A 14,552-nucleotide genomic window follows, 5' to 3' on the forward strand; every position below is an offset into this window, starting at 1 on the left:
GGAACAGTCAGAGAGGCAGAGGGGCTGGGGTCCATGCTCCTGTCCTCACACGCTCAAGCGTCAGTCACAACGTTTTAGCCTGAAATGTCCCAGTCCCACAGAAGTCAGCGGAACACTCTGGCAACCTCCGTCTGGACCAACCACCGTCCCTGGGCACGGTGCTGCCCTGGCCTTCTCTCTTTTCCACACAAAATTTTGTTGCCAGCCTAGACATCAATTTGCAAACTTCATTTATTCCAAAAACTTCAGCAATTACTTCCTAAGGACACTGAACAATGGTGTACCACCATCACATATATAATATCACTGTATCACTGTCATCCTGTTGCTCATCGATTTGCTCGAGCGCGCACCAGTAACATCTCCATTGTGAGACTTCTTGTTACTGTTTTTGGCATATCGAATACGCCACAGGTAGCTTGCCAGGCTCTGCTGTGTGGGCGAGATACTCTCAGTAGCTTATATGTTACTGGCTTACAGCGCTATTAACTGTAAAGCACATGCATAAGAATATAACTGGTCTATGTATTTTCCCAGGTGCCCTCAAAGTGAGTGAACTTTTGTAAAATTAAGGGTAAGTGCATTTAAACTATCATGCGTGGGGCCAGAGCAATGGTGCAGTGGGGAGGGCGCTTGCTTCTCCTGTGACCGACCCAAATTCGAACTCTAGCATCCTATATGGTCCCCAAGCACTATCAGGAGTGATCCCTGAGCATTGCTGGGTGTGGACCCCCAAAAAACAAAAAACGAATAAAGTGCCATTCCATTCAAACCTTTCCACTGTGAATGTACCCTTTCTCTTTCTTTCGCAATAGGTGGAGGGAATCTGAGTTCTTAGGGCAATCTTGACCGGCAGCAATTTTTATTTATTGGTTGGCTAGCTGGTTTGGGAATCATACCTGGCAGAGCTGGTAGGGGCCTATTCCTAGTGGTACTGGGGTCTACATGCAAAGCTTGTGCCCTTCAGCCCCTTGAGCCATCTCCCTGGCCAAGCCAAAGATCTTTTTATTCAATAGTTTCAGTATCTACTGGCAATCAGCCTGGATCAATGATCAAATTAGTGTTGAAAAAAGGGGTCACAAGCAATGTTTACCATTTGGGGTGAATGAACTCAAGCGAAATCCAATTTTCTGCTCACTGGCATCTTTTTTGTTTGTTTTTGGGCCACACTTGGCAGTGCTCAGGTTAGTCCTGGCTCTGCACTCAGGAATCCCTCCTGGCGGTGCTCGGGGGATCATATGGGATGCCAGGGATCCATTCTGGGTCCACTGCATGCAAGGCAGACGCCCTCCCCGCTGGACTATCGCTTCGGCCCCAGCATTGTTATTTCAGACCTGTAATATCAGAATTTCATCTGCTTGACTCCACCTGACAGTGACTCATAACACCTGTTTTACATTTCTCTCTGATCTTTATCCACCCGAGCAGGTACATTAAGTGGAAATAAACACAGGAATGCATTGGCTTAAGCAGTGACCCAAGAGTTGCCTGTCTGTACAAGCCAGAGGCTGCCTAGCCTGCAGAGCCCCCCACCCCCAAATTTTCTATGGCAGTTCAACTTCCACATCAGTAAACATCTGTTTTCCCAAAGATAGGTTTATATGGGCGTCTGCTTCAGACATCCCCTGAGGGAAGAGCATTATGGGAGCAGGCACCTGGCACGATGGCTTCAGACTGCAGACGGTTCGAGGATTGAGCCCTGTGGACACCATCCCTTCCAGTCAGCAGTCGTTTAGGGTCCAAGTACCATCCCCAGACCTTAGAGTCCCTCTGGAAAGTCAGGCTAGAAAGTCGGGAAAGACCTCAGTTCCCTGTCTGGCCGAGTGAATGAAAGCCTTGCATGGGTGTGAGGACCGCGCAACGACAAGCTCTTCTGTGGATTTGGGAGACCCACTGAGAGCAGGGTGTGTCTCCCACAGATGGCATATAAGGGTCGCTCTCATCATGCGACAGCTACATGCTTCCAACAACTGACTTCCAAGGTCTGGAACAAGGCAAGCCTGAAGAATTAGCCGCTGGGCTGGAGTGATAGTACAGCAGCGAGGGTGTTCGCCTTGCATGCATCCGACCTGGGTTGAACCCCCAGCATCCCATACGGTCCCCTGTGCTCCAGCAGGAGTGATTCCTGAGTGGAGACCAGGAGTAACCCCTGAGCATTGCTGGGTGTGGCCCCAAAACAACACCCACTGGGATGCTGAGCAGACCCAGGAACTCTCAGCAAGTTCTCCAGGACCTTCTGAATCAGAGGGGTCAAGGATCACATTCTGGGGATCACACCCTGAAAACTACAGGTTGTTCTGTCCTCATCTATGGCAGTCAAAGATTTGAATAAAAATGCCTTGGACTCCACGTTAAGGCGTCTAACCAAATCAAAGAATCAAACTCTGTGGTGATATGGGAAATGCCTGTGAGCAATTAGCCTAATGGGAGCAACTCCCAGGATAAACCCAGCACGACCCAGTGACTCCCGCTCCCACACTCCATGCACAGGGCCTCCCTTCAGGCCCCTTATCAGCGTCTCCAGGAGGGCACCAGGAGCACATGCCGACGGCACCTGAACCGCCTCAACATTTCCGACCGCCGAGACCCTGCCTGATCCCAGCTTCCCCTCCGCCGACAGCCCAAGCCTTTAGCAAGAGGAGCTCACCCTTACGGGGCCCAGAGGGCTCGGTCACTGGCAGTGAGGGGCAATGAACGTTCTGACCCGGGGGACATGGCAGACACAGTCGGAGCGTTAGTCAGAGGCGCACTGGGAAGCAGGGTGCAGGGTGTCAGAACAGTGGCAAGGAGGAGGTGACAGTCACACCGTCTCTCCCACAGCCCAGGGAGCGTTCTACCCAGGAAGCAGCAGCTAACCCACAGCTCTCACCCTAATGGTACAGACGGGGCGACAGTACTCCTAGGGCTGGTCGCCCCTCGGGCACCCAAACATGTCCGTCAGTGCCCAAAGTCACCGCGGCTCGTGGCAAAGGTACCGTCACAGCAGCCGGTGCGCGCGGCTCTTACCTGACTGGAACACGTATCTGGCCAATCCCTGCATCAGCTCCGCGGGCCAGGTTGGGGGGGCAGACTCCCCCGTTTCTCTCTTCAGACGAAATGTCAACTCAAAGCCAAAACCACTAGGTCCGTCTGTTCCCGTAAATCTGAAAGGAATCAAAAGAAAATGATTTTAGTTCATCACATTGGGAGAAGCACTCTTAACATTCTAGTTTTCTTAGCGGGGGCCTGGGGAGAGAATAGAGCGGTAAGGCACTTCCCTTGCACGCAGCGAACCCGGGTTTGATGCCCAGAACTGCCTGCGATCCCCAGCCCCTCCAGGAGTGACCCCTGAGTGCAGAGCCAGGAGCAAACCCTGAGCATCACTGGGTGGGTCCTAACCCACCTGCGCGCGCGCACACACACACACACACACACACACACACACACACACACACACACATACACGGGGAGTAAGACATGGTAAGGACATAATTTGCGGCAATGGTGTATCCTGTGCAAACATAAGCCACAGGGGTAACATGCACGTGAACTCCTCAGCAACCAACACAAACCCTGAAAAAAGGAGAATTCTGGCCGAGCAACAGAAGCGAGAGGCCAATTCAAAGGGCAACCCAGGCCTCGCTGGAAACTTCCACAGGGCAGCTTTCACCCCTTCCTCACCTCTGCGGCCAGGCCAGGGACACAGGGCAGACAGTGATCTGGGCCTGACACCAGCCTGCGGGGCTGTGCTCTGCCCGGCCAGCACGGGGGCCGGCACCCTCCTGGGAGCTCCAGGACGTGTGGCCAGCGTGTTTCCGCCTCTGAGAGGCATCTAGCAACGTCAGACACAGGCTCTCAAAGCTCTGGTTTCATTTTGTGGTTTTTTTTTTTTTTTTGGAGGGAGGCTCAGGGGGGTGGGCACACCCCGTGGTGCTCAGGGATTTCTCCTGCCTCTGCCCTGAGGACTCACTGGTGGGGCTGGTGGGACCGTATGGGGTATCGGGATGGAACCCGGCGTGGCCATGTGCAAAGTCAGCCCTGCCCACGGACTATCTCTCGGCCTGCTCCCTCCTTCTGTCTTTTCTTTTTCTTTCTTTCTTTTTTTTTCTTCTTTTTGGGTCATACCTGGTGATGCACAGGACTTATTCCTAGCTCATGCACTCAGGAATTACTCCTGGCGGTGTTTGGAGGACCATATGGGATGCTGGGAATCGAACCCAGGTCGACTGCGTGCAAGGCAAACGCCCTATCTGCTGTGCTATCACTCCAGCCCCTCTTTCTTTTCTTAAGAGGCTGAGAATAACCTTTTCATTTGTCTTTTTTTGTTGTTGTTGGGTTTGTATTTGTTTGCAGTGACAGGAATCAAACCCTGGGCCTTACATGAACCATATCCCTGGCCCCACACACCTAGATTTTGGAGGCCTGGCTGGAAAGAAAAAGCAACAACAACAACAACAACAAAACTTGACATGACACAGTAAATCTTTTTTTTTTTTTTTCACTGTTGTTTTTGGGGGCAAGTCGTTTCAGAGGATGAAGAAATCCATGAAGCAAACAGGTGGGCTGGGCTCACAGGCTTGCGGGAGGCGTGACGGGGCGAGGGCAAGGCTGACCTGCAGCTCAAGCCCTACAAAGGTCCCGGGGTAAAGAGGTTTCAGGCAATTAGCGGCGGCTTTGTACGGCGCATCAGACCCCTGCTCTAGCTTTCATCCTGGGCCAAGAGAAATACGTGAATTCCTAACCACAAAAACTTGAAAAAGAGACTAAAAGCGGCCCGTGCCTTCGGTTGTGCAATGGGGCAAAGATGCGGGTGCGGAGGGGCGGCGCGGGGAGGGCGCGCACACGCACGCGCGTGCACGTGCGCGCCAGCTGCGGCCAGCAGGGGTGCGGCGGGGACAGGGGGCTCCAGGCCAGCGCTGGGGTGGGCAGGCCGGCCCTCCCTTGGCTGGTGGGGCTGTGGGGGGGGGGGCGGGCCCAGCCAGATGGTCTCCACCTGCGTTGGACTACCACCCACCAGGCTGGGGCGGGGGGTGGGGCACCACCTCTACACCCTGAAGCGCCAGTGTGGAGGGTCCCCGCCTCGGGATAAACACGCAGCCCGGATGGGCAAAAGGGCCCGCGTCCAAAGCAGGCCAGCCAACTGACGAGATCACTCAGACGTGAAAGTGCCCTGCAGGGGCCTGGCGTGGCCGGAAACCCCTCAAGCATGGGGGCTTCTCCAGTCCACCGCCAGGCAGGGCTGGAGGATGCAGAGCCTCCTAGGCAGCTGCTCTCCTGCGGCCCTGCCAATGAAGAGGTACCGAGGAGAGTGGCGGGTGCTGCAGAAGGTGGGCTGGGGCCCGGGGAGAGAACCACGCTTGGGGCTGGAGAGATAGTACGGCAGGTACTGCGCCTGCACTGCCCGCAGGCCCAACCCCACACTCCCTACGGTCCTCCGAGCATCACCACCAGGAGTGATTCCTGAGTACAGAGCCAGGAGCCAGGAGTAACCCCTGGGCACCACTGAGTGTGGCTCCAAAACAAAACAAAACAAAAGGAACCATACGACCAGATGGCCGCTCGGACGCTGGCCTGTGGTGGAATGTCTTCCCACAGAGACATGGATTTCCAAGGAACATCCGACAGGTTCTCCCGGCCTGGCTGGGAGCTGAGAGGGAATCCAACCTTCTGGCTGCAGAAGGATGAAGGAAACAACACTCAACACTTTCCCCAAGCAAAGCCAGCTCACTGAGAGAGGCGGGCGGGCAGACGGCTGCGCTCTGGATTTATGCCCGCCACAGGAACACCAACTCTGCTCACGGGAGAATCCTAAAAGCGGCTGTTGGACCACCAGGGCTAGCCCCCACATCTGCCCCAAACACCTGGCTAAGAAACAGTGCTCCCTCGGGGCCCCAAAGCACCATGGTTCCGGGTATGTGACAGGAGCCCGGGCGAGACTTTCTGGAGGGAACGTGGCGGCAGGGTCATCACAGCTGCCCGAGAGTTGGTCCCTCATGTTCAACGCCCTACGTGATGAGGGAAATTTCCATCAGCGCCAGAGTGAGGGGCCATGCCACACCGCCCGTGCTGGTGACCGCAGGGAGAATGCAGACCACACATGCACTGTCGGCAGGAACGTACAGCGGCAGAGCGGCTCTGGAGGGCACTTGGCAGCGCCTCAAGAAGTTACTCACTCTATAGGATTCCGCAGTTCCTGGCTTCCTGGTGTAGCTCCAGGAAAACCGAAAACATTTGTTCACGCCAAAACGTAAATGCTAATGCTGACAGTGGCAGTATTCATGACAGCCCCAAAAGGAATCAACCTCCGGTAGATAAACGGATACGCAAAAGGGAGCACAGTCCTACAAGGAAACAAATACCAGCTGATGAGAGAAGGGCTGACGGATCAAGTATTTACAATCGATGCCCACAACAAGGATAAGCCCCCCAAACACTATGCTAAGCAAACAGCGCCAGGGAAAACGGCCACATATCATGATTCCACAGATGCGAAATTTCCAGAATAGATAAATCCAGAAACAAATAGGAGATGAGCCGTTACTGGGGTGAAGGGAGAGAGAATGTGAAGAACAAGCATAGGGCTTCTTGGAGGGGGAGGAGGTAAGTTCTGGAATTAAAGAGCTGGGATGGGATGATGGCATGACCTTGCAAGCAAACTAAACCACTGACTCGTATACTTTCGCAGGACGAACTGCATAGCATATGAATTGTCTCCTTAACAAATGTGGACATCCTGGGCATACCTGAATGCGGGAGACGAGGCCAACTCTGCCAAACATACCAGCTCTTCGCCTGGCTCTACAAGTATACAAGTGCTGACATAGGACCCCTCTGCTGAGCACCGCAACAAAAAAATCCACGTCATCAGCACCACGACCGCTGGTCATCACAGCAGGTCAACTACAACGAATGGAACGAGCTTGGGGAGGGAGAGAAGGGGGGATGGGATAAAAGAATAGATGGTAAATAAGCAAAGTGCCCAATCATAGGGAAACTGTTAGGTTAAAAAAAAAAAAAGCAAAAGAGGGGTCGGGGAAGAGTGCTCAAAGGGCTCTGTCATGTGCTTTACACACTGCAGGCCCAGGTTCAATCCCCAGCACTGCACGATCCCCTGAGCATCAAGTTGGGAGTAGCCCCAGAGCACTGCCGGGTACAACCCCCAAATAAAAAGAAAGCAAAAGAGGGTCTGAGGCAACGGCCCAAAGACTGGTACTCACTCTGCATGCAGGAGCTCTGGGTTCAACCTCCAGCACCCCAGCTGGTCTCCAGCCCCAAGCAATGACCTGGGGTCCCTTAAGTACCACCAGGGGTGGTCAAAACACCAAAAGGAGGGGGATGGAGCGATAGCACAGCGTGTAGGGCGTTTGCCTTGCACGTGACTGACCTGGGTTTGATTCCCAGCATCCCATATGGTCCCCCAAGCACCACCAGGAGTGATTCCTGAGTGCAGAGCCAGGAGTAAGCGCTGAGCATTGCCAGGTATGACCCAAAAAGGAAAAAACAAACAAACAAAAAACCGCCAAAGAGGGAAAAAAAATAGTTACTAGTTTTTGAAGAAGGCAGCTATGCTCACCACTATACCACCAACGCTGCTAGGGCGTTTGCCTTGAATGCGGCCAACCCGGGTTTGATTCCTCTGCTTCTCTCGGAGAGCCCGGTAAGACTATCTCGCCCGCATGGCAGAGCCTGGCAAGCTATCCGTGGCGTATTTGATATGCTAAAAACAATAACAATAAGTCTCTCAATGGAGATGTTACTGGTGCCCTCTAGAGCAAATCGATGAACAACGAGATGACAGTGACAGTGACAGTGACAGTTCTTTTGTTTTTTGACAGTGACAGTTTTTGAGGGAGAAGAAAGGAAGGCAGGAAAAAGGTTTGTGCCAGGGCTAGACAACTCAGTAGTATACCTCATTCCTTTGCTTGTATGAGATGCTGGGTTTGATCCCCAGCACCATCAAAAATTTTAAACACACACACACACAAATCAACTTATGGCTCTCAAGAGGTAGGTATAACAAGTATGTGGCTCTGGAATACAGTTCGATAGTAGAGCCACTGCTGTGTGTGTGTGTGTGTGTGTGTGTGTGTGTGTGTGCGCGCGCGTGCGTGCGAGCGCAAGTGTGCATATGCATAAGGCCCTGGCACTGCAAAAAATCAAAAAGTATGTCTGTGTATGTTTCCTAGCTCTCTCTACTCACAGGCTATCCCACAAGCAATGGCAATACCTAGCACAAGATTGTGCCTTCTAAACATCATCCTTGACCAAAAGAAAGCAGAGCTCACTGGAGAACTGCCGAATACAAGGGCTGGGAAAGTACAGGATGAACTTGAAATTTTGTTGTGCCGGAAAGTAAGAAATGGCGCCTTCTGCCCAGAGATGAACCAAGAGCCGCGGCACGAGAAGCAGACCCTCCGCGCCTATTGACTGTGATCCTGAGCTCTCCTAACCCATTTTGGCACCAGAGCAGATTCTTGCAGCCATGCATTTTGACTGTGAACTGAACTACAACCTCGTGCAGCCCGGGGAGGGATTTTTTTTCCCTCTCCACCCCATTTTTCTGAGCGAAAATGGCGGCAGCGGCAGCAGCCACGCGGTGAGAGCCACCCTCTAAGACCCCTCCACCAGGAGGTAGGACTTTCTTTAGTGACGTAGCCTGTAGGTGATCCTGGAAGGGGAGGTGTTCCCGGCGCGCCTTCCGCCCAGAGATGAACCAAGAGCCGCGGCACGAGAAGCAGAGCCTCCCGCCTACTGACTGTGATCCTGAGGTCTCCTAACCCATTTTGGCACCAGAGCAGATTCTTGCAGCCATCCATTTTGACTGTGAACTGAGCTAAAATATTAGAAACCCAAGCGGCCGCGCGGACTCAAAGTCTTCACTTTTACCAAGGAAGAGAAATTATTAGATGATGCTTATTCAGCAGGCCTGATTGTTGGGGAAAATTTCCAATCAACAATAGTGAGTTCTGTATGGAAATATGAAATGTACTCAATATATAGAGAGAATAATGGGAATATCATCAGCTACTTAGATGGGGGGTGGGGTGGGAGGGGGATGTATTGGGGTTCTTGGTGGTAGAACGGGTGCACTGGTGAAGGGATGGTGGTTTAATCAGTATTTGACTGTGACTTAAACCTGAAAGCTTTGTATTTTTTTTGTTTTCACGGTGGTTCAATAAAATATTTCTTTAAAAAAAAAAAAAGTAAGAAATGCTCGGAGTCTTAAGAGGAACATTTCAAAAGCAGAAAGAAGCGAAACTGAAGGATTCCCACTGGCCAAATCTAAGTAAAAATCTGAACACTGAAAGAAATGACAATAAATTAAAATCTTTTCATTAAAATAAGGATCCACGGGGGCCAGAGCAAGAGTACAACAGGTAGGGCACTTGCCCTGCACGCGGCCGACCCAGGTACAATCCCTGATATCACATGTGGTTCCCAGAGCACAGTCAAGAGTGATCCCTGATATATGCATATATATACTTTTTCAGATATATATACGAAAGTTCACATCAACCTTTAACAACATGTTTGTGATATCCTAAAGAAGGTCTTCATGGCTCCTGCCAAAACAGAACGACCTTGGGGGTTGGAGTGATAGCACAGCAGGTAGGGCGTTTGCCTTGCACGCGGCCGACCCGGGTTCTAATCCCAGCATCCCATATGGTCCCCTGAGCACTGCCAGGGGTGATGCCTGAGTGCATGAGCCAGGAGTGACCCTTGTGCATCGCCGGGTGTGACCCAAAAAGCAAAACAAAACAAAACAAAACAAAATAAAACGACCTTCACACCATTTCCTCTATGGATACTTTTTTGTAGCATTTTCAGCAGTTTTCCATAACAAACAATATAAAATATATTATTTCAGTTATTCTTTGGGACAGGGATTGAGGCTTGGGATAGAAATATCCCAAATATGGTGGTGGGAAGGTATAATGGTGGTTAATGGGATTGGTGTTTGAACACTAAATATAATCAAATATTGTGAACTACCTTATACAATAATTTTTTTAAAAAAAGTGATCCCTGAGCACAGAGCCCAGAATAAAGCCCTGAGTACCACCGGGCAGGGACCCACCCAAATAAGAATCTATGAGCTCATGTGGATTACAACAGACCTAGTAACACCAGAGCTCCATACTTCAAATTTGCCCAGAATCCTTCACTTTATGAGTCAATTATTTCGCTACAAATATGCACATAGAAACAACATATACATATACACAGACATATGTATTCATGTCCCATTAATTCTGACTCCCTGGAGATGCTTAGCAAATACACTTTTATAAATAAATAAATAAATAAGGGAAAGAAAGGGCTTGTCCTTACAGAAAAATCTCAACCAACAGATGTAGGAACAAACTGGGAATTAGAAACCACCACTTGGCAGTCACTGTAGTAACTGAGTCAGGCGAGCGCCATGAGTGGGGATGCCAGGGATGTGGCTCCGTGGCAGGATGCGAGCCTTGCATGTGTGAGGCACTGGCTCTGAAGCAAAACATCATTAATGGGGCCGTGGCGATAGTTCAAAGTGGTGAAATACAAGCCTAGAATGTGTGCGGTCCTGGGTTTGATCCGTGTACCACATGCTTCACCCAGCACTGAATACTGCCAGGTGTGGCCCTAACAGCCCCCTGAAGTTCACCGAGACTACTGGGTGTGACCCTTATTTAAAAAAAAAAAAGAGCTTGATTGAAAATACAGCTGACCCAGGTTCAGCTCCTGGCGGGTGAAGCTGTGGCCCCGATTGGGTGTAGCCTCAAAACAAAAACAATCTATGGGCTGGAGAGAGAAAACTGCCAGTAAGGCCCAGCGTTTGATCACCGGCACCCCATATGGTACCCTGAGTACCACCAGAAAAGATTCCTAGGTGCAGAATCAGGAGCACCCCCTAAGTATCGCTGGGCGTGGGCACCCCACCAAAAAAAAAACAGCAAAAAAGAATTTAAAATAATAACAATAATAACTGAAGAGGGGCTGGAGGGATAGCACAGCGGGTAGGGTGTTTGCCTTGCACGCGGCCCACCCAGTTTCGATTCCCAGCATCCCATATGGTCCCCTGAGCACTGTCAGGGGTAATTCCTGAGTGCAGAGCCAGGAGTAACCCCTGTGCATCGCTGGGTGTGACCCCAAAAGCCAAAATAATAATAACAATAACAGAAGAGATATATGGGCAGTATCAAAATAAGTAACATTCACACCATACAGATTCCAGGAGAAGAGGGGGCGGGAATACTTGACTGTTGTTATAGTTTAGTTTACAAACTATAGTTTAGTTTACAAGAGTATAGTTTAGCTTGCAAGAGTGTTGACATAATGTACAAAGGAAGTATAACCAGCCTGAGATAGTACATCAGCCAGCAGACATGCAAGCCTAGCAGAATCCTGGCCCACATTTGATTTCTGGCACACGGTCCCCCAAGCACCACTGTGTGCATCCCTGGAGGCCCCCAGCACCGCCAGGGTGCCCTGGGGATCCCTGAGGCCACAGGATCCAAGCAGCACCAGAGCCTCAAGACCTCGCTGTGAGCCTCCAGCCCAACTGTTCCATCACCCGAGAGAAGACACTGGGGGTGTGGGGCACAGTCCAGAGGGTAGGGTGCCTGGTTCAATCCCCAGCACCACAAATGGCTCTCTGAGCTCCACCAGGGGTGGTCCCTGAGCACAGAGCCAGGAGTAAACGCTGAGCACCAGTGGGTTTTATCCCTCACTGCCCATGAAAGAATCGGCGGTGGGGACCACGAGAGCCGCTCCGAAGGCTCCTTGGCAGCTGAAGAGCCGCCCTGCAGGTGTGAGGCTGAGTCCAGCCCCTGCTGCCTGGGCCGAGCGCAAGTCCCGCAGCGCTGCCGCCCACTCCTGCGGCACCCCACGCATTTCCAGCCGTGCCACCACCACGTGTTGTGCGAACCTGGGAAGGTGGTCTGTGAGCACTGCAGCCTGGAGTGAGAGCCCGTGTGCGTGGCTGTGTCAGCACTGCAGCATGCCCTGGCGAGCACCGCAAAGTATGGGAGCCTCAGCAAGCCTGGGGGGGAGCGAGACAGCTAGCGAGGAGAGACCCCAGAGAGCACAGCTACGAGTTCAAATGCCATGCGTGTGTCCATGTGTGTTTGTGTGTGTGAGAGAGAGAGACAGACACAGACAGAGAGACACAGAGAGAGAGAGAGAGAGAGAGAGAGAGAGACAGACAGACAGACAGAGACAGAGAGAGATAGAGAGAGACACAGACAGAGACAGAGAGAGACAGAGAGAGACACAGAGAGAGAGAGAGAGAGCGAGAGAGAGAGAGAGAGAGAGAGAGAGAGAGAGAGAGAGAGAGAGAGAGAGCGCTCCCAACACCTCAACAATACCCAAGGAGGGAGGGGGGGAGTGAGGAGCATTTCTCACTAACGGTCCTTCTCTCGCTGGCTCCGAAGTGTCCGCGACTCTCCCAGCTGCGAGGCAAAGAATTCTGCCCAGAAAAGTCATCCCCAGTGGCGCCTCAGATGAAAACGCAGCCCAGCTGACACGCAGCCTGAGGAAACCCTCAGCTCGGCAACCCAGGGCCTCCTGACACAAAGGCATCAAACTGATGTGTTTTACTTATGTACGATTTTGTACTTCGGGCCACACCCAGTGATGCTCAGGGCTACTCCTGGCTCTGCATGCAGGAATTTCTCCTGGCAGCGCTTGGGGGACCAGATGGGATGCCGGGGACTGACCCTGGGGTATGCAAGGCAAACGCCCTACCCGCTTACTATCACTCCCAGCCCCAAACTGATGTGTTTTCAATCAGCATCTTCCGGCCAGTCGGGCAGGGGAGGAAGGTTGGGAACTACTTTCTCCCGCCTCGTTTCTAACCGCGGGGTCGCTGGTGCAGAGGGCAGGTGCTGTCCACGGTGTAACAGGGTCCAAGAACACTGCTTTAAGCGGCTGTGTGTGGTGATTTGCTACACATTCAGGAGCCCCGCCCCCGCCCCTCCCCCAGTTCCTGGCCCTGTAAGGCTGACCAGTGCAGGGCATGTGAGTCCTCTGGCTTCCAACCGGGCCCAGGCCTTTGGGTCTCTGACAGGAAAGAGGAGGAGAGTCTGGGGGCTTCCCTGGGGCTTCCCTGGAGCTGGCTGTGCCCTTGGTCAGAGGTCACTGCTCAAGGGACACGCAACCCAGCTCCTCCCCTGGAGTTCCTTGGGTCTCCTTCCCTGTCCGGGTCCCAGGACACTGCACATGGCAGCACCAGTTGCCCTCGATGGCGCTGTGCATCCAGTCACACAATTTCGCTGTTCTTGCTTTGTCTTTGTCCATTCTTTGGGAGGGGGCCACAGACTGTGGTGCTTGGGGGCTACTCCCAGCTTGGTGCCGGGTCAGCACGCCTGAGGGTGCCTGAAGACCCCGCAGTGCTGGGACGGCGCCCGGGGCTCCGGCATCGAGCACGAACCCCGGCTCTCTGAGCGCTCTCCCGGCCCCGGTGCGCGGCAGTGCTCAGGTGCACATCCTGCCACCGAGCTGAGGACCGAGGCCAGCTGGACGAGAGAAGCCGAACGTCTGGGACTGAGTGGGTAAGCTGCGACCAAGAGGCTGAAGGCTCAGGCAGAGAGGTGAGCTGGGAGGGAGGCGAGCAGCGGACAGAGATTCCCAGTCCTCGGCTCTCAGGCCCTTCGGGGCCCGGCGTGGCGTGAGGGAGGAGAATGCAGGGAAATACATCATTCCCCAGGGGTCCTAGCAGGGCGGCTACAAGCGGTCTGATGATCTGGGCATGGGTACAGGCAGTGCAACGGCCAAAGACAGTACAATGGGGAAGGCCTTTGTGTGTGTGTATGGGGGGTGGAAGGGGGGTCACACCCAGCAGTGCTCAGGGTTTACTCCTGGCTCTGTGCTCAGGAATCAGTCCTGACAGGGGTGGGGGGTATATACCGGTGCCATATACGTCTCTGGTCTGCTGCAATGCAAAGCAAGCTTTTTCACTCTGCTGTTAAAAAGTCCCATACAGGAAGTGCCTCCAAGCCCCACTATATCTTTCATCATATTTCCCCGTTACTATATTGCACTGCATCATCACTGAAGAACTTACTATGTTTTGTTTGGGGGGGGGGCACACCTGGCAATACTCAGGGGTCCTTCCTGGCTCTGTACTTAGGAATCACTCCTGGCGGTGCTCTGGGGACCATAAGGGATGCTGGGGATCAAACCCATCAAACTACATGCAAGCAAGCACCCTACCTGCTGTACTATCACTCCAGTCCCTCACTGCAGAATTTATGCCAGTTTTTGTTTGTTTATTTTTTTTGCAAAAAGAGGTTCAGGTGTGACCATTATGTGAAGCTTTTATAAAGGTTACAAACTGATTTAGGGCTGAGAAGAGGATCAACATGGGGAAAATGCTACTTTCCTTTCAGATGATGGCAACTTAGCTGAATGGTGCCATTTTTTAAAAGTTGAGGCCACTAGTGCCAGGCTGTTTCACTCGAGGTGCCCCAAAGGGGGGCGGGTGAGATCCCTCCCTGCCCCAAGTGACCCAGCCCCGGCAGTTGAAAATCTCCACAACCCAACCGCCACCCTGCTCAAGGCTGCTCCCCACACGCTCGGGCCGAGACTCA

General features: G+C 52.6%; 1 protein-coding gene across 2 annotated transcripts in view; it reads right to left on the reverse strand.

Moving 5' to 3' along the window:
* SUFU (SUFU negative regulator of hedgehog signaling) overlaps positions 1-14,552 on the reverse strand; it is a 104,332-nt gene that overhangs the window by 62,764 nt on the left and 27,016 nt on the right. For both annotated transcript variants that reach the window (XM_004616314.2, XM_055119151.1), the window contains exon 3: positions 3,007-3,143. In XM_004616314.2, coding sequence (XP_004616371.2) covers positions 3,007-3,143 — 137 coding nt within the window. The remainder of the gene's footprint in view (positions 1-3,006; positions 3,144-14,552) is intronic.

This window comes from Sorex araneus, chromosome 11, assembly GCF_027595985.1.
Source record: "Sorex araneus isolate mSorAra2 chromosome 11, mSorAra2.pri, whole genome shotgun sequence".
Lineage (NCBI taxonomy): Eukaryota > Metazoa > Chordata > Mammalia > Eulipotyphla > Soricidae > Sorex > Sorex araneus.